Source organism: Gymnoscopelus microlampas, assembly GCF_963454915.1.
Source record: "Gymnoscopelus microlampas genome assembly, chromosome: 14".
Taxonomy (NCBI): domain Eukaryota; kingdom Metazoa; phylum Chordata; class Actinopteri; order Myctophiformes; family Myctophidae; genus Gymnoscopelus; species Gymnoscopelus microlampas.
In genome coordinates this window covers 42,103,208-42,123,735 of record NC_139951.1, presented here as the reverse complement: position 1 = coordinate 42,123,735, position 20,528 = coordinate 42,103,208, and the positions used below count along the sequence as shown (strand labels likewise).

Here is a 20,528-nt window from a genome sequence, read left to right as displayed (position 1 = left end):
TTTCCACCTGGCGCTGGTGACCAGTGTTGCCATGTCTCCTTATTATAAGCTACTTTGGACTTGTTTTTCTGTATAGTTGCTTGTAAATATTGTGTTTTTGGGGGGCGTGTTTCTAAAGTGTAGTTGCTTATTTTATTAGGCTTGGTTGGGCCTGTTGTTTAAACCAGTGTTTCTCAATTATTATCATGTGAAGGACCCCCAAATTAATTTGTATTTGTCAACAACAGACCCCCATCTGAACATATTTTGTCCCAGGGAACCTCATACAAGATGTGTGTGTTTAAAATGTTAAAAATATATTTAAAAAGTTTTTAGAAAATAGCAGATCCACAAGCTACGAGCTTGTTTTTTTTTCACGTTATGCTATTTTCTCATGTCTAATCTCATGTGGCCTATATGTTTTGGGCTTGTTTTCGTAGACCTGGTTGCTTGTTTCTCTCGCCGAATCTGGCAACACTGCTGGTGACGCGGTGCAGTGCCACACGCCACACGGCCGAATGTGATATTACTTGACAGCCTTATCCTCCCTGTATACTACTCAAGCAATCCTAGGAAAGGTGCGTATTTATTTATTTTGTTTCAGCCGCTAATACATCCATAATATCTTGTGGTGCGGGGTTTATAATGTCATTATTATTGCAGAGCAGCAGCACAGCTGCTATACGAGTAACTTGGCTCCTAAGTTGCATCACTCTTTGCTGCTTGTGTTTTTTTCATGTCACGGACCCCCAAATTGACACTTATTAGCCCCCCATTTCAAAAGATATGCCAGGGACCCCCATAAGAGAACCAATGGTTTAAATGACTAACACACGTTGATCAGAGTGGGTGTGATGAGAGGACTGTTGTTGTGGTGTAGTGCTTGCTGCAATGTAGACCTGAAACATGGCTGTCATGGATGAACTTCAACCTGGTGTTTGTACTTTCTTCATTTACGGCCCGTACATCTACATTAACGTTCAGATTTCTAATATAAAGTGCTTACCCCATGGCCACGGATGTTAAAATTATGTTCGGGCCATCAGAAGTACTTGTATGTTCCGTATTGTTCAATAAAAAGCATTTTAATCCGATTGGTGGCCATATTCTCCGAATTTTTGCCATATGCTTTCGACTGTGACCCTATCGGTTGGGAGGTGTATTGCACTTTGATACATTATAACTCTATGAGAAAATGGCCACCAATCGGATTAAAATGCTTTTTATTGAACAATATGGATTATACGGGTACTTATACCCACCCGGGTAGAATTGTAACATCCGTGGCCAAGGGGTAAGCACTTTATATTTGAAATCTGAACGTTTATGTAGATGTACGGGCTGTAAATGGAGAAATTGCAAACACCAGGATGAAGTTCATCCATGACGGTCGTGACAGACGAGCGTTATGTGATCCATGGCTAGCTGCAAGGGTGATGATGATGCCAGCATGCCATCCTATATACTGTAGACTAGAGAGAAGTGGTTCTCAAAGTGGGGTCCAGGGACCCTCAGCATTCCATGCACCCTTACTTTGAGAGTGTACACATGGAACCAAATGGACCCTTAAAGGGTCCATTTGGTTACATTTGTACACTCTCAGAGTTATGGGGGAACCTTGAAATGAAGAGGTTTGAGAACCACTGCTCTAGAGTGTGTAGACCCATATTCGACCAATCACCTCTCAAGGTCCAGGTAATCCAAGTGATTTTAGATTGGTCAGTTCAGGTCATGTATGCATATGCTGTAGGACTGCAGCTGCTATGTTACTTCTTGCTTCCTTTAACCCACGTGTGTGCGACTGTGCATGCGTTTAGATCCAGTTTGTCAAGCTTTGGGACTGCATGATTAAAAGAACCAGCCCCTCATTCTCAAAGTGTAACCTAAAACCTCTCTAGAAGGCTACTCCTCGTCACCATGCCCCCTCCCCACCCTTTTCCCCACCCTTTTAACACTATTCAGCAATAGTAAATTCATTAATCGTTTGCATGTATTCACCCATGCACATTATTCAATCATAAATGTGTTAATAATCATATTGTCTTGACACTATGAAGGCCATTTTTTTACAAAGCTGGCTTGTGTCCAATGTTCCCCATGCTGCCACAGACCTTGACCAGGCTTTTGTAAACAAACAGCTCCAGCTGCAGCTGCACCCAACCCAGTATCAGCTAGCCCAGGCCAGCCCAGGCCATGGCATGCCAGGCCAAGGTTCAGGCTAGGTTTACGCTAGACTGAACCTCCTGATCTCGTTCCCACTTCTTTCCCCTGATCTGGCAGCATTGGAGATCAAACAGAGAGAAAAAACATATCTACAATGCAGTACATATCCAGCTGTTACAGTGGTAACCGGAATGCTCGTCACAAAACACACCACCCTCATTATTTTTCGTGGACCAGTCACCCCCAGCGTGTCTTGTATTTGTTTGTACTGAGGTTAAGGTTAGGAATACGTTTAGGGTTAGACATAGTTTTACTGAGGTTATACGTTTAGGAATAAGGTTAGGTTTATAGGCGTAGTTTTACTGAGGTTACGTTTAGGAATAAGGTTAGGTTTAAGCATAGTTTTTACTGAGGTTACATTTAGGAATAAGGTTTAGGTTCAGACATATATTTGTTTTACTGAGGTTACGTTTAGGAATACCTGAGTGAGTGGCGACCGTTCCGAGGTCGCCAGATTTAACCCGGGGCAAGCATGTTTTGGAGCGAGTTCTTATAAGGTGCATGGACATAGCAGCAGGTATATTGTACATGATATTCGACATTAAGGTGCAAAAAGACTATCAGTGCATTGTGCTGTACATTGTTCAAGGCCTACCAGGGGTCCAAATCATAGACTGTATAAAGGTCCAAATGGAGACCCTTACGGGCCTGTAACCCAGAGAGTCACCCGTGTTGTATCATTTGGGAGTCTGTGGCATAATGCATATCGTCTCTGTCGGGTGGAAAGCTCATATGTCGAAAACTGTTACTTTTTTTCAGCATTCAAATAAAAAAAATAACAAAAGTAGCAGATCGACAAGCCCACGTTTCGAGCTTGTAGATCTGCTATTTTTGATATTTTTTGTGACGCTGTAGTGTAGTGTGATGAAGTAGGGCATTGATTACTAACAAAAACACAAAAAATGTTCGTGGAGATAAGAGGTTTCTGTCCGACAGCAACGATATCAAACTGGTAGTCCTCAAAATAAAAAAATGGTTGAGAAGCACTGAACTAAACTACACTACACAGTTTCAGAACGGTAAGGGTACATTTGGGCTGCTGGTGGTTGAAACAGTATAGAGTTCCATTACCACAGGTGAATCAGGAGGCTGCTATGTACAGACTGGGCAGATACAGCTGTAATGTAGCAACGCACTGTGTTTCTGCAGCCAGGCCAGCTGTTGTTTCTTTGTGGCTATTTAGTCAGTGGAGAAAGGAATGCCGTGGTCTCGCAGATCAAGCTGTGAGCCTGTGGGCCTATAAACTGGTAGATGAAATGTTAGGCAATGATTATAAAAGCTAATTTCTCCCTTGAGAATTTGGGCGGTGGGAGGGGTCAACAGGGGCCTTTTGTGTGTTTATTGTGTCACAACTTAGCCTAAGTTCTTAGACGTTGCACACACACACACACACACACACACACACACACACACACACACACACACACACACACACACACACACACACACACACACACACACACACACACACACACACACACACACACACACACACACACACACACACACACACACACGGTCAGTCAAGTCGGTCAGTAAGCCCATAGATACAGGCATGGGCGATGTAAAGAACATTCAGGGCATATTTGCCCGTATTGGCCATAGATGAATGACTTTCTCAGTCCCGACCTTTAGTGACACCTATTCGATCCTAACCTTCCCATATATGGAGATCCCCATAGATGGAGACAATCAACCTCCCCAAGTCTGACGTCATAGACTCTCCTAGACGGCTATACATGGAGATACCTGGCATGCCTAGCTCTGACATCAGAGAACCCCTCCCGGAACTCCCATGTATGGAGATAACCGAAACGTCCAGGACTGTGACATCATAGTCCCAGATTTGGGCATAACTGACATAGGCCGCTCCATATATGGAGATGCCTGACACTACCTGACATCATCGCAGTGACGTTAGGGCCGCAGCCAACAGTATAAAAAGGCTCGACAAGGCCCTTGGTTAAGTGGAGTTCCATCAGCAACCCAGCGAGACATTAGCTCCTTCCAGAGAGATAAGCACCAATACAATTCATCAACAGTTGGTTTCCACAGCCTAAAGCATATTCTCTTAGTGGCTTTGGATCTGGTCAAACAATCAGCCGATCATCAGTTCAACAGGCGAGTTAAAAGACCTGAGGATTATACAAAATGTCTTCTAAATCCTAACTGTTTTTTAAAAGACGTATGTTACTATGTCAGTGGTTCTCAAACTTTTTCACGTCAAGGACCCCAAAATGTATATGTATTTGGCCGCGGATCCCCATCTCTAAATATGTTGTTCCAGGGACCCCCAGAAGCAAAGATTTGAGTTACAAATGTTCGCCTTAAAAAATACATATTCAAAGATTTACACAAATTTTCACGATTTCTCAAAAATAGCAGATCTACAAGCTCATAGTGCGGCACTCTGTGCCACGCTATGAGCTTGTAGATCTGCTATTTTTGAATAGCCAAAGTGTAAAATGTAGCTTGTAGATCTGCTATTTTTGAATAGCCAAAGTGTAAAATAATGCTTTTTTGGCTCAAATCTAAAAATGACACAGATGCGTCCAGGTCTTAAAGGGTTAAAAGGTGCCATACCTCAGGCCTCTCTAGTTAAACATCTATTAAACCAGACTAGACTGGTTAGGGGGTTGAACCAGGGACAGCAGCAGAGGGATTAGTTAGTTAGTCGCTGGAGGGGGGGGGGACATGGGGGGGGGGGGGGGGGGGGGGGGACATGCTGTTCAAAGAATTCTGATACTTTGTGTTTGGGTTGTTGAAAGCGATTACAATTTGAAGAATTTCCTTTTTACAAGTTCCAACACCCACAGCCTCTTTGTTGTATTTGTAATAATGGCATAACTATGCTTATTTTTTTCTCTCTCTCTTCAGGCGGGGATCATAGCAGTTGAGCAGGACTTAACAGAGGCTACCCTACAGGGCCCGGACCGCTCGACTATATTGAGCTTCATTATCATTAGTTAGACTGTAAAGGACATTAAAGGAGCCACCATGAGTTCATTTGACATTGACGCACCACGATGGGACCAGTCCACGTTCATGGGCCGACTGAAACACTTTGCCAACATCACTGACTGGAGAACGGTGGCCCTGCCCGACGCACGCCTAGACGAGGCCAAAGCCCTGGTAGAGAGCTGCAGGTACAAAACTCACACAGACCTACTTAACAACATGTTTGCTTCCAGTGTCGTTAACCACGTGTCACCTGTTACTGACAGCTATTTCATCATGCGAGTCTAGAGGGCCCGTTATACTTGTTTGTGCACTGGTGTTGTGCACCGAAAGCAGCAGATCTACTAGTTCGATTTGTGTCAGCGTGACATTATTTTTGGTGCGTGACACTGTCTGGCACGCGACTAAGTATAAATCACCCATTAGTGTCTTCAATGTTGTCTCAGTGATTAGTTACAGAGTAGTTTCCATCCTAAGGAAGGACAGACCAACAGTTTTGTCATGTTTTTCACCATCATGAAATTGCAACACAAAATTGCACATGGCAGATAATAACAAATAACTTAACAATATACACAGAAATGACATTGACTGGAAAAAAAAGTGTTTTTTATGGTAAATATATATTTTTAGAGATACGTTTAGGACAAGATTCAGATTAGGATTGGACATTTAGAGTTTAGGGGGGTTGGAATTAGAGTTAATCATGATTTATGTTTAACTTGTGTGTCGTGCATCAAGAAATGGCTGATCTACAAGCTGCAACACGTTCTGAGCTTGTAGATCTGCATTTTTTCGGCTTTAGGCTTACTGTTAAAAATTATTATAATAAGTTATTACAAAAATGACACTCATAAAATTGCCGTCCTGAAATGTTGATATCCTCACAAGTATTGTGTGTGTGTGTGTGTGTGTGTGTGTGTGTGTGTGTGTGTGTGTGTGTGTGTGTGTGTGTGTGTGTGTGTGTGTGTGTGTGTGTGTGTGTGTGTGTGTGTGTGTGTGTGTGTGTGTGTGTGTTGAACGGTTGTGTGCAGGGCGGGCTCCGTTCCCCCAGGCACCACAGAGGAACAGCTCCACTACGCCAAGAAGCTGTACGACTCGGCCTTCCACCCAGACACAGGAGACCGCATGAACCTCATCGGTCGCATGTCCTTCCAGGTCCCCGGAGGGATGGCCATCACTGGCTTCATGCTGCAGTTCTACCGGTACACCCGTGTTTTTACTGTGGCCGACCCTCAATGTCGTATTTAGGGCCTTATTAGATCTTTCTCATGACGTCAGTATGCGGCCGATGTGTCCCGATTATTTTTTAAATCACTTTCAAACTGGCATCCCTAATTAGGGCGTGTCATTATAGGCGTAATCTTTGAAAATCTTTCAAACATTTTACAAGCTTCAATTGTACTGTCGATAAATGTTGTTTACCACGTAAAACTAGAGGCCTAAGGGGGCGATCACATCGAGACGTGCAACTACAAACGTGTCGCCAGCAAAGCCACTTTTCCTATGGTACAGTGCACCAGGCGTGCGCTCCTCTCTTGCGCTGTGTCACACGTTTTTTCTAGTGTTTTTCTAGATGTGCATAAAAGTTAAAACATTCTCTACGTGTCAATGCGAGGAATTGAGTCGCATTTGATGTCTCATCAAATGCGTTTAACCAAGAGTGCTAAGTACAGTGTTAGTGCTTGTGTAACGACCTGGGGTTCGAACCCGGGTCTCCCATGTGGAAAGCCAATATCTTAACCATTAGCCTAAAGGGGAATTTGACCCCTTGACTGGAGGAGATATTAGACTTGTGGTCTTCAGGCAGATGCTCTGAGCCACTACTGCTACACTTTCTGCCAACAAACACATCCAAGGCTGTCACAGACCCTTTTTTTTACCAAGGCGTTTCTGAAGCATCTGTGCCTTTTTATAGTAATGTGTCTCGTGTAATCATCTCCTAAGAGTCTAAAAGCCACCCAGGCCCTAGCGGCCCCTAGTTGCTCTTTAAAACCCAGTTTTTTAACAGTGAAATTGTTTAGTGTTTAACCCCCTCACCTCACTCTCTCTGTCTTTCTGTCTCCCTGTGTCTCTGTAGGACAGTCCCTGCGGTGGTGTTCTGGCAGTGGGTGAATCAGTCCTTCAATGCTCTGGTTAACTACACCAACCGTAACGCTGCCTCTCCCATCACTCCCAAGTAAGAGCCTGTGTTCTCCATCCCACTGCTTACATCAAGAGCAGAATGCAGCTGGTTGAAAGAAACATTCAAAATGCACCAGTGCAGGCCGATTTTATATGGATTTAAGTATGATATTGGCCAAGTAATGGTCTCTTTGAGATGAAACAGATTTCTGCACAACACTGTCTGGAAATTCCAGAGACATTTGAACTGATTTAGGGTATTTTTCATTACGTTGTTGGAAAGACACATTAAGATGAGGATATTTTCAACGTATTGATGTTTCATATTGTTCATTATAATATAATGTATATATGAAAATGGAGAACCACAGAACTGACATATACTGAAATATATAATTAATTGTGTTTTTTTTTTTCATCGTAGGCAGATTGGAGTAGCGTATGCTACGGCAACCAGCACAGCCTTAGCAACAGCAGTGGGACTTAACCTCTACACAAAGGTAAAAAGTAACACATACACGCACGTTTGTATTACTATACTTGTGAGGACATGAATATTTTAGGACGGTGGTTTTATGATGAATGACATAAAAACAACCTATTAACACTAATCTTAAAGCTGATCGGCTATTTTCGCTGCACGACACGGGCACAACACTTTTATATCTCATCTGTAAATGTCTACTCTAATCCACACACACACACACACACACACACACACACACACACACACACACACACACACACACACACACACACACACACACACACACACACACACACACTCATAGTGCATGACTTAAAGGTCATTGTATGGGTTTATGTTGGCTCAGTTATTAGGTCAGGAGTGAACAGAAGTTGGAACAGCCTAGTCATTCACTCAGTGGGCAGTATTTCTGTGCATTCTTCTGTTTTTGTCTTGTTACCAAAAAATGACCCTTATATTGTGAATCAATACCACAGATGAATAATAGTTACTGGCTGCAGTAATCAGCTGGCAGAAGTCACGATCAATCATCATCATCATCAGTCGTCTTTCTCTCCACAGTTTACCTTCATAGGTGTGGTAGAAAGATTTGATCTGTTCGTGGGATTTTAGCAAAGATCACAATTTTGATAGTCCTAGACCACCTATAACTTTAAGATTCATTTATTTATTCTGGCAGTGAATGAGTTAACTTGTAGATCAAGTTGTAAACTTGATCTACAAGTTTACAACATGCCGCACTTTGTGAGCTTGTAGATCTGCTGATTTTGACACCTATAATGAGTTCCAAAATAGGAACATAGATAGGTAGATATAGAGCTTTATTGTCATTCAATAATACATGAAATGCATAATTGAACGAAATTGTGTTCCACTGGCTTACTATAATCTGAAACTACTCCTAGTTAAAAGAATGCTAAAATACTACAATACTAAAATCACCACTAATAAATACAATCACAGTCAGTTCATATTGAGACAGAAATATTGCACAGCAAGGAGTCCTCAGCAGCATATAGGAGAAAGGTTGGGGGATATTGCGCTTATAGGGGACTATTTCACTTTTTTACAGTTCACAAGTCTGATGGCTTGGTGAAAGAAACTCTTGCAAAATCTGTCTGTTCTGCACCGGATGCTGCGGAACCTTTTGCCAGAGGGCAACAGAGTGAACATGGTTCCATGATGTGGGTGGGTTGTAGTGATGAGCGGGTCGACCCGTAACCCGCGGCGCGGGTGGGTCGAGTCAGGATTTCAGAGGAAATTATGCGGGCTGCGGGTGAGCGGGTCAGCTGCTCTCACACGCAAAAAAAAAAAAAAATCACATGCTCTTGTTTTGTCTTTATTCCTAATAAGAATAAGAATAATAACAATAAAACAGTTTGAATACACTTGGGGTGTATACTTGAAGATTATTTTCCTTCATGATTTTTTCACCGCGGGTTGCGGGGCGGGTTGAGCCATAGATTTATAAATGGGTTCGCGGGGCGGGTTGAGGCGGGTTGGGTTCCGTGGCGGGGCGGGGCGGGTCATGAAAAAACCCGACCCGCACATCACTAGTGGGTTGGGTCTGTCCTGATGTTGTTCTCATCCGGCGTAGAAAGAAAAGGCGTTTCTGTGCTCTCTTTACAAGAGAGGCCGTATTTGAGGACCATGTCAGACTGTCCGTGACCCGTACCCTCAGGAACTTGTGTGGTGCTACTCACTACCTCCACTGCGGTGTCATTTATGAGGAGTGGTGTGTGTGTGGCTGTGCTGGTTCCGTCTGAAGTCAACAATGATCTCTTTTGTCTTGTTGACATTCAGGACCAGGTTGTGTGTGTGTGTGTTGCACCAGCCCACCAACTGTCTCACTTCCTCCCTGTAGGCGTTCTCGTTGTCGTCCCTGATGATGAGGCCCACGACTGTCGTGTTGTCCGCGTATTTCACCATGTGATTTGGTACTGAACCATAAGCACAGCAGTCATGGGTCGTCAGGGTGAACGGCAGTGGACTCAGAACACAGCCCAGGGGAGAGCCCAGTGCTCAGGGGGATGACGTTGGAGTTCTTGTTTTAACAACTTTTAACACACAGTTAAAAGTGGTTCAAATGAGGACACATCGACCGCATGCCGATACCGATGTCCTCAAAAAAGTCAAATAATGTCCGATGTATCGGCCAAACTAATCTATCAGTCGGGCACAAACAGTGTTGATGTAGTCTTTCCAAAAGAGTGCTGCTGTTTTGAATGATGATTTGTGTGTAATTAAATAGAGGATAAATATTCACATAATGAAGTAATAAGAAATGATTTGCGGTTGTGTACTCATCATGACACTGAATTTGAGTCTGACTGACATGAAATTATTTTGCTTTAAAATTCCTGAATGGCCCCCAGGGATCAATACAAGTTACTTTAAAACGCATGTATTATTGTAACATTTGATCTGTTCATATTTCATCTATATTAGGACATGCTGAATGATCAAATATTTTAAAACTATTTTAACTATGTTTTCTCTCTTCTCTTGTGATTTGCTTTGTTTGAATCCATCCTGTGGTTGCAGAAAGCCCCTCCCCTGGTGGCACGCTGGGTCCCCTTCGCAGCGGTGGCATCCGCCAACTGCGTCAACATTCCAATGATGAGACAACAGTGAGTCCCCTTTGGCTAGAGTCAGGGCTTTAGGCTTTGTTAAGTAAAGTTTGTAAGACTGGAGGCAAATTTAATTCTCAAATCTCAACCTTAATCTCAAAATGGCAGATCTACCGTTTCACATTGTGAGCTTGTACTGTAGAACGGCTATTTTCAAGGAGTGACACCGTCATACGATGAAGTATACATCGTGCTTCAGTGTCAAAGTATCCAGACTGAGATGGTGAGACACATCTTTAGAAATCAGATTTGAATCACATTTCAAACCACTTAGGAATGTGGTTCAGATGTGCTTCACAATCAGTTTCCATGTGTTTTTTTCTTTTTCTGTTCAGACTTGATAAAACCAATCTGATTCCAATCTGATTCAGGCCAAAAATCTGATATGGGCTGCTTGTCTGCACATTGCCTTTAGCAAAGCACAAGAATAATGTAAGACCAGGCAGGAGTTGCTTTGTGTCACATGGATTTTATTGCAGAGGTGTGCTGAAATGTCAACATCTCTGGTGGCCATTTTGAAAAAAGCTGTTCCGAGCCAAAATGCTTGCTTTTTCCGGTGCTAAACTGTGCCCACGCACACGCTGTCTGCTAGTGCTCCGGAGAAATTTATTACAGACAAGAGACAAGACTAACAATGTCTCATCCTGAGAAGGTCTTTGTCAGGTCTTTTCTGGTCAAAAGGTTGTTTGTCTCTTGCCTACGATAAATGTTTGTAGGGCACCAGTGCCGGCGTTCAGAGCTATTTTGGAACATTTGGAGCATGAGCAATAAAAGGTCAATGTGTGTATGAGCCTTTTGTGGAAATGATTTTCAGCAGTCTTGCCCGCGTTAACAGTTTTCACTGGTATATTTTTTTATAGGTTGTTCTTTGTCTTGTTATTTTACAAGAGGCCTGGTCTGTTGATTGTTTGAGCACACAAAGGTTACACTTCAGTTCATTTTCGGATATTGGACACATAACATAAAAAGTGTAATACATTTTGTTAGTTCCCAGAGATTCACATGCTGCTACTGCAGCATTGTCTAAGTGTCCGAAAAAGGAATGGGGAGAAGCACTAAGCTTATACCCCTGGGATTTTACCTTGAAAAATGCTTAAACAACAGCACCCCTCATGGCACATCTGTTTACATAAATACATACAGTACATACATGCATGCATATACTGACATGCATATAATTACATAATATACACATTATACCTACACAGACTCAGCACGCAAGTAACACACTCTGCTTTTAGTGCATGATCAACAGCAACTACTGAAGTATTAGGCTTTCTAAGTCAAATGCAGAAAGAGCAAATATCAATGAGATGAAATGACTGAATATTAGATCCTCCTCTGTCCTTTTTCATTTCTAACTCCCGTTCTCACATCTGTCTTAAGGGAGATCCTGAATGGCATTGCTGTGACCGATGAGAATGGCAATAAATTGGGCCAATCTAAGGTAAGCAGCTGAAATATGATGGGGTTAGTGACTTTTAAAACATATTCGTAAGGGTGGACGCCATTGTGACTCAGCCACTTGGGCCTCTAGTTTAAGGGTGGTACATTTTAATGTTTTTGGCTTTGAATCTAGCTATGGTAAATGGTGCTTTTCTATAGCACCTTCCAAAATGCTGTACAATGTGCATTACCTCCACCCATACACTCACACATGCATGCTCCTTTTTGTCTGTCTTTATTGTACTGTCTAATAATAAGCAGAAATATATCCAAAAGAAATGCCTCAAAATGTATTTTCTCCACATTTGTGTTCCCTCTGTAGAAAGCAGCTGCTAAGGGCATCACTCAAGTGGTCATCTCTAGGATCACGATGGCTGCACCGGGCATGAGTAGGAAGAATTCATATATTTTATTTTATATAGTATTATCATGTTTTCCTATGCAAGCATGTATCAAAAATGGATCCTGTCTCCTGTGGTTTGTTGGAGATATTAATGTTATTATGGATGGACAGCACTATGTATCAATCTTTTCACCTCATTCCGTCTTTCCTTCCCCAGTTATCCTTCCCATTATGATGCAAAGGCTGGAGAAATATAAGTTTATGCAGGTGAGACGTTCACATGAAGTATTCAAACTATAGACTATTACCATTCCTATGGATCTCATATACTGTATAATGGATATCTATGGGCCCATTTGGTTCCATTTTCACACTCTAGGCTCTATGCACAGCAGCCATATTGGAAAGAAATTGGGCCTCTTCTTACTTCCTTCACAGGTGTTACCAATGATACTAATGAAGGCTCTGTTCCTTTCTGGTCAGGGTGCTGATATTGTGCATGTTGGCTCACTAGAAACACTCCATTTTGGTTCCCAGTTGGCCCTTTTATGGTGGGTGTGTAACTCTCAGAGTTATGGTAGGAAGACAACCACTATGCCACACTAAATGGAACAGAGCCTTAATTAGTATCATTGGTAACACCTGTGAAGGAAGTAAGGAAGGGACCCAATTCATTCCCAATATGGCTGCTGTGTATAGAGCCTACTTGGGAGACCAAATGTTCTACCGCTCTGACTAGATGGACTCCCCTTTTGTCAAGGGGTGATATTGTTCTGATGATGTTGAGCTGCAGGCAGTACTAATCAGTGGTCTGGTCTACTTACTACAAGTAGACCAGGGTCTAAATGTCTCAATGGAAGAGTAGGGAGACGACCTCCACTGTAGATGTACTATCTGTGTTATATTGTATTAACATACTCTACCGTATATATTGGTTCAAATAATGTTTTATTCATTAAAATAAGTTCCGGATTGCATCTTTAATTTGAATGTGTAAATGAGTGTGTTAACGAGCATTTCTGTGTCTTTGGCAGAGGATCACATTTCTACATGGACCAATTCAAGTGATGCTGGTGGGAGGGTTGTAAGTTGCTTTTTAATGAACTTTTCCCTCACCACATTTATTACCATGGCCGCATGTTTAGATCACGTGTTTTTGAAAGAGATTCCAGTTTATACTAAAGATGTTTTAATTCTCCAGCCTGGTCTTCATGGTCCCTGCTGCCTGCTCGCTGTTCCCTCAGAGATGGTAAGTAGCCTGTCATAATACTTTCATACACTCACATATTTGCAGCATATTGCACCACCTTTATGCATAGGTTGAATGCATTCTATGCAGCCCTACAGTAGGTGTGCGTTTATCAAGTATTTTATACAGGGACCAATCGGATTGAAGGTCGTATGAAGTATTAGTTTTAGAAACATACATACATAACAGCAGAAAGACTTTTCCATCATACCCCAAGTAGGGTTGGGCTATCAGTTAAAGTTTGAACTTACCTGACCGTTCTGGCGGTTCTATTATTTGCCTTTATGGTTATTGATCAAAATTTTCATTTTGTAAATAGTTTCTGAACGCACCAATAAGTCATCCCTACAATATTGTCACAATATCAGTACTGAGGTGTTAAAACATAGTGAACATTTTATTTAGTCCATATCACTCCATACCTAATTCTAACCAAGTAGGGTGACATCATAACCATTTATAATTGCCAAACGTTCTGACTGAGCATGTTTTCTGTATTTCCTTTCTCTCTGTCTCTGCATACCCATGTATGCTGTCTTTGTTCTCTCTCTCTCTCTCTCTCCCCACAGCTCCATGGCGGTGTCTAAGCTGGAGCCAGAGTTAAGAGACTCCATCATGTCTCAGTATGGAGAGCGTGTCCAACATGTCTACTTCAACAAAGGCCTCTGAAGTCCATCAGCCTTCTCTGCATGCCAAACCACACAGATGTCCTCATGTAAATGGTCCTTTATTTTTTTAATTGTTGGGAGACATTGTGAAATTGTTACAAACCGGTTTATCTTTTTTTATATAGACATATATTATAGATTGAGGGGGTTACAGTATATGATTAATTAACCACTTGTAAGCCCTTCATCGATGAATTGTGAGTTTTTAGAAACAAATATTATTGAAAAAAGTAAATCATCAGATCATGTGAATCGGGATCCACAAAGAGAGGCCGTGGCTCCATTGTGGATTCCTGAGTTAGTTGTCAGCCAGCCTGTGACGTCACTCATCTACAGTATGACGTCCCTGTGATATATGTATGATGTAAGACGTAATATTTGATCAAGGTTTCAATGTAATCTGAAACCCATTGACTTCCAGTATGACATTTAAGTTAAACATTTAAAAAAGTATAAAACATTTTTGAAAAAAGTTATGGGCGGTACTTCTGTGGCCTACTGGCAGTGTGCACAAGACAGCCGCTGATCAGTCCAGCGGTTTGCGATATTAGCTCTGAACACACACAGACAGACAGACTGACCTTCTTCTAGACGGCTAGACTCCTGCAGAGCCATGCCGCAAAACATTTATTCTTTTTTTTATTATTTTCTTTTTAGTTTGTGCAAATGTTCACCTAGAAAGATTTTGCCTATGATGATATGCCCAAAATAGGGAAGCCAGGGTTAAAGTGGTTACAGTTCAAAATGTTCATGTTAGTCTTGTCATGTTGTGGGATTCAACGGTCTGTCGTCAACCAACAACTGTCTTCAACAAAAAACAAAGTGTTTTCGTCGCTGTCAAGCAGAAACCTTGTATTTGAACTTTTTATGTTTTTACATAAATGAATGCCCTACTTCGTTTGATACAAGAGTATTAGCAAAAATAGCTGATCTACAAGCTCACAACGCATCACGTTATGAGCTATTTTAGTGTGACTGTGGGGTTTAAAAATATTGAACCTATCAATTGGAATACAACTTATTTTTTCCATTTTCTGAAAAGTAACGGTTTTGGACATACAAGTTTTCCCCCCGACGGCGAGGAATTATCCAGGGGGGGGTGTACTGTGTACTCCTGCAGAGAACCCAAACCTTACCTCAGGAACAGTGGATTGCTTTGCTGGATCATTCACCATATTCAATTCTGCCAGAGAGCAGCTTGGTGCTAAACTGCAACACTTATCACCTATCAAAGCCTAATTTATACTTTGTCGTATGACGGGGTTGCGTCCCAAAAATAGCACATATTATAAGTTCACAGCTTGACGCTTGTTGTGAAACCAACCACAGGATTTATCGTTTTTTACATTAAAGATTTTAAAGCTTCTCTGGAACCTTTCATGTTTACAACTTTGACAGCTAACAAAAACTCGACCACAAACCTTTTCGCAATTTACTTTGTTCGAGGCTCTGAGTGTATAAAACACAACAGATTTTGATATTTCTCAACAGGACCTCTCTACAGTTGGCTGAGGGAGTGGTTTCAGTCTATGAACATCTTAAAGCTTGTATATCTGCTATTTTCAGTGCGCAACACCCTCGTACAACGGAGCATACATTAGGCATTAGGGGCCGTGTCCACAGAAAGCCATTGATGAGTCGGGCGCTTTGGATATCGTTGTTGTCGGGCAGAAACCTCTTATCTCCATATTCTGTGTTTTTTCGTAAATTAACGCCCTACTTGATCATACTACAGCGTCACACTATTTTTGAATTTTAATCATGAAAATGTACAGTTTTGGACGTATGAGGTTTCCACCCGACAGAGACGATATCATGTCCATGTCGCACACAGCGTTTATTAACACCCGTAACCTTCTAACCGATCAACCATTTCTTTGCTCAAACGTCCTTTCTTCTGCATTATTAGCACATATGTTTTAGCTGAAACAATTTAAACACAGACTTCTCATGGTTGTTGTAACTGTTCACCGCCGGGTTGTAAATGACCGGGTTGTCGCATACAATCAGGAGGATCAAATGACCGGCGTTCCTCTCCAAAAGTTGAACTTTTTCCTCCTTGAAGTGCCCAGGTCGCTGCGCCAAGAAACGCAGGGCATAGAGAGCGCTCAAGCGCGATGGTCGGCATTGGGAAGAGGAGCGCACCAGCTCCGCTTTACCATAGAAATGCATGGAAGACAGGCACTGGCAGCTCAAAAAAACACTTTGTGTGGACATGGCCCTTTACTGTGATTCTTAAACTATGCCCATTGATGTTTCCGTTTGCCTTTATAAACATAAGTCTCCTTTTCCAAATCAGTGCCTTCTATATTAAGTGACTGGGCCAGTGCTGCTGCAGTTTTCTGTTTCAACAGATAATGAGTTTACTGTGAAACAAGACTAATGGTTGTTGAAGCATTGTTTTATGTGGCATTTGTGGTGCAGTGCCGTGGTTTTCAAAGACCAGGGGTCCTCGAGGGGGATTCCAAGAGGGTCCCCAGCATAATGATTGATAGTTAGGTACCAAGTGGACTCTTATAGGTCTGTAACTCTTGACAGTCTAAAAATGGAACCAAATGGGCCCTTTACGGATCTATTTGGTTCCATTTGTACGCTGTCAGGGGTCTGAGGTCTAATGAATACCAAACTGGGGGTTCCTTGAAATTAAAAAATTAAGTTTGAGATGCACTCGTCTGGTGAATCATTCATTTCAAAGTCTTAAGAAATAATTTGTATGCTGTGACAGCATAGTCCTGCCATAGCCTTATAGGCTGGAGAAAGATGGAGAGATACTGCCCTCTTCAGGCACAATGGAGGCTGCCGTGAGATCGAATTGCCTCTCAACGGTTTTCCAAGTCAGAAAATGATGCTGTGATGATGTTATACAATATATACAATGTTATAATGCTGGAATAAACCTTGAGCTTTACTTTGTGCCAGTGCTTCATTATTATGCCTTTAGTGAAATGTGCTTAGTCACAAAACGGCTAATAAGATTATAGAATAGCTTTAAAGAAATTATGATAATAGACTTGATATTATTTGTAGAAGATTGAAAGGGGTTTTATTTCGGCTACAAGCTGTGAAATGTTGTGGCATCTTCCACAAAAAGACGTATAAGAAGACTTACAACAATAATGTAGCAAGATAATACTGGATGTAATAAAATAAGTAACACAAAATGACTGAAATTACCGTTGTAAGTTTATACTCAAGAGTGAATGTTTTAAGATTAAGGAATGCCTTTAAGATAACATGGCAAAAGAAAAACAACAAAGTTTCATAAGGCAGTGGTTCACAAAGTTGGGCCCAGGGACCCTCAGGGTTCCCTGAGGAGGTTCCAAATGGACCTTTTACAGGTCTGTCACTAATGAGAGTGTACAAAGGGACCCTTGTGGTTCCATTTGTCAGAGTTAAGGGGGCCACTGTCGTATATGGCAAGGGATCCCAAAATGTTCAGGCCGCACCAAAATAATCATATTTGAACTGGGACCCCCCACCCTGACAAGCACTTGGAATTGTAGGCATTACACTTAGTTTGACTCGTTTCCACAGATATGGTCTAAAAATATCAAAATATCCGATCTGCAAGCTCCCAACACCTCCCAGTGCGAGGCGTTGTGAGATTGTAGTTGTTGATGTTAGCCTCTTTCTTACATAATATTTGACTATTTGGCCAATTTGGTATTAAAAAGGTCTTAAAAGTCATTCAATTGTAACTTTAGAAATGTGCAGATACCCTGTACTAACTACACACTAGGTTTGTTTACTGTTCAGTGAGAAAACACTGTTGCACATTTAGCTAATCATCTTGGGACCCCCCCCCCCCAAAAATAATAATAATAATTTGGTGGTAAATGGGTCACAGTCAGACCTACTACTGACCCATAAATCAAAAAGCAACAGTAACCAACTGGGTGTTTTATTTAGCGCCTCCTGGCGGCCATAGTCCTCTCTAGAAGGCTCTGGTCCTCTCCAACACAGCCAGCCAGGGGATGTGGGAGGAGTCTAGAGACGGGGGGCGGGGCAGCGTCATTATAAAACCGCCTTGGTCTCAGAGAATAACAACAGTCAGTTACAGTCACACCGCTGAGGATACAGCCTTTCTACCCAGAGACTACGTCATTTCGTCGCATCTTTTCTTGAAGGTACAGACGTCATTAACATCGTCCTACAATAAGCTCCTTGATATTCCTTGCTGTGTGCAAACATCTATAGCCGACATAACTGAGCTGAGATCAGCTCTAAAAAAAAGCAGCCGATATATTGTTGACATTGTAACTGCCATAACCGTTAGAGAAGAGAGAGAGGGAGAGAGACATCCACTTGGACCCTGCGAGAGAGAGACTTTGCTGCGACGCATTTTTTTTAGAGGCTTATTATTCTAGGAGATTATTATTAATAGGAGAATCCGGACGGATTGAAGAAGAACGGTTGTTCAACATGGGGTCCTCGGGTCACATGCTGTGCACGGTGCTGGTGCTGGTGGTCCTGTGGAGGGTGGAGGACCTGACTGAAGCCTGCAGCTGCGCCCCCGTCCATCCGCAACAGGCGTTCTGCAACGCAGATGTAGGTGAGTATAAGAGACAATGATTACCGTTATATTAAGACTATAGAGAATAGCAGATCTACAAGCTCACTGGAGCTGGTAGGGCTGCTATTTTCGGGTGCTACGTAGTGGAGCATGAATGTATTTATAGGCTTTATTATCTTTATTATGTGGTCACTATAGGCATTATCTAGTTACTCTCAAACCTTTTCAATTGTCAAGGAGCCCGGGGGACCAAAAATATGTTATGTTATTTTAACATTATATTTATTTTCAACATTGGTCGGAAAGTAGAAGATCTATGTAGATCTGCTAATTTTGAATTGGCAAAAAAAAAAGAGTACATTTTACTGAGGACCCCCTGGAACCCCCTCAAGGGACCCTCCCCCCACCTATTCTACCACCACCTTCAGTAATGAGCACAGCAGTACCACCCCCCCCCCCCCCCCCCCACACACACACACACACACACACACACACACACACACACACACACACACACACACACACACACACACACACATACACTATTGTTGTTGTTGTTTACCTGCTGCTTCCTTGTGCACATTTTTTTGTTCCTCTTCCGTGTTTGTAATTAACCTCTGGTTACATTCAAATAATGTCGTATCACAGTCATCAAACCACGCAACCACTGTTAAAGGATGTTGCAAGGCCAGGGCGGTCCTCTCTCAGTCACACTGTAAAATCTGGAGTGTCACCATAACTCTTGAGTGTGTGTGCAAATGGAACCAAATGGACCCGTAAGGGTCCATTTGGTTCCATTTGCACACACACTCAAGAGTTACAAATGGTGTTGGAGGGCTGGTAGATTATTGTCACGTGGGCCTGACATCCTGTTGAGAGAGAGAGAGAGAGAGAGACATCAGTTTGTCATTGGAACGCACAATAATAATAAAATATTGATGAACGTTAAAGGGATAGTTCACTCAAAAAAATACTTATTTTCTATCATTTTCACACCCCATGAAGCCTTGAATTCATGGAGATTTTTGTTGCATTCCTAAGCCAATAATTTGATGACCGGCGGAAAGATGCTTATGTCTCCGGTAGGAGACTCAAAGTTGACACTTTCAGCCGTCGCCGGGCATCAAATTATTGGCTTAGGAATGCGACAAAAAAAATCTCCACGAATTCAAGTCTCCATGGGGTGAGTAATCGATAGAAAATAAGTCATTTTGGGGGTGAACTATCCCTTTTTAAGGGAGACAGACACAATATTAACTGCTTTCAAATCCAGGTTCCTTGAAGATCAGATGCTTTTTTGATTGATTGAATACTTAATAAACAGTTTGTAAACAGTACAGTGGTACGATTTTACAGTTTACATTATTGTTAAAAGGATAACGACACAAAAAGCCCTAGGGGGCTTGTTTCCATTGTGCTCCTGGGTATTCAATTCATCAAAGTGCTATTATGCATTGATATGCATGAATAAGGAAAAACCTAGCGTGTAGTTTAATCTGTACGTCCAAGATAGACGAGAGTACACGGATCACTGTGTACTCTCGTAATGTATTTTGATTAGATTTTGATCAGGCTTCAAAACAACAGAGTCTTGTAGCAATAACACGAGACAAGGACATCCAGAGAGGATAGCACTTTAAAAGCATGACTTAAAAAACACTTATTTCCAAAGTGGTCCTCCCGCCTCGGTGTAAACAACATACAACAAAGACAATAAAAAAAACTCTAGTCATCATTTAAACTCCAAATCCAATTAGCCTAAAACTTAATTAAAAGAAGAATTAAAAAGCTGCTAGGTTCAGCATTCCTCTGCTTCTGGCTGGCCTTACAGGACAACGTGGCACACACAGAGAGAGAGAGAGAGAGTGAGAGAGAGAGACACAGAGATAACATGGACCGGAGGGCCAG

The 20,528-nt window shown here is 42.0% G+C and overlaps 2 protein-coding genes across 2 annotated transcripts in view; both read left to right on the top strand.

Annotated features, from left to right (window-relative positions):
* The first annotated feature begins 466 nt into the window (after positions 1 to 466).
* On the top strand, positions 467 to 17,223 carry sfxn2 (sideroflexin 2). Its single transcript, XM_084077404.1, has 12 exons — positions 467 to 557; positions 5,080 to 5,348; positions 6,195 to 6,365; positions 7,241 to 7,339; positions 7,709 to 7,784; positions 10,316 to 10,401; positions 11,788 to 11,848; positions 12,170 to 12,236; positions 12,408 to 12,457; positions 13,225 to 13,274; positions 13,392 to 13,439; positions 14,009 to 17,223. Exons 2-12 carry the CDS (start codon positions 5,200 to 5,202, stop codon positions 14,106 to 14,108), a joined length of 957 nt encoding a protein of 318 aa, XP_083933530.1. The 5' UTR covers positions 467 to 557; positions 5,080 to 5,199; the 3' UTR covers positions 14,109 to 17,223.
* A 934-nt stretch (positions 17,224 to 18,157) lies between these two features.
* Positions 18,158 to 20,528, top strand: part of timp2a (TIMP metallopeptidase inhibitor 2a) — a 23,056-nt gene continuing 20,685 nt past the window's right edge. The window contains exon 1 of the mRNA XM_084078036.1: positions 18,158 to 18,659. Within this exon, the coding sequence (XP_083934162.1) occupies positions 18,530 to 18,659 (130 nt within the window). The 5' untranslated portion in view covers positions 18,158 to 18,529. The remainder of the gene's footprint in view (positions 18,660 to 20,528) is intronic.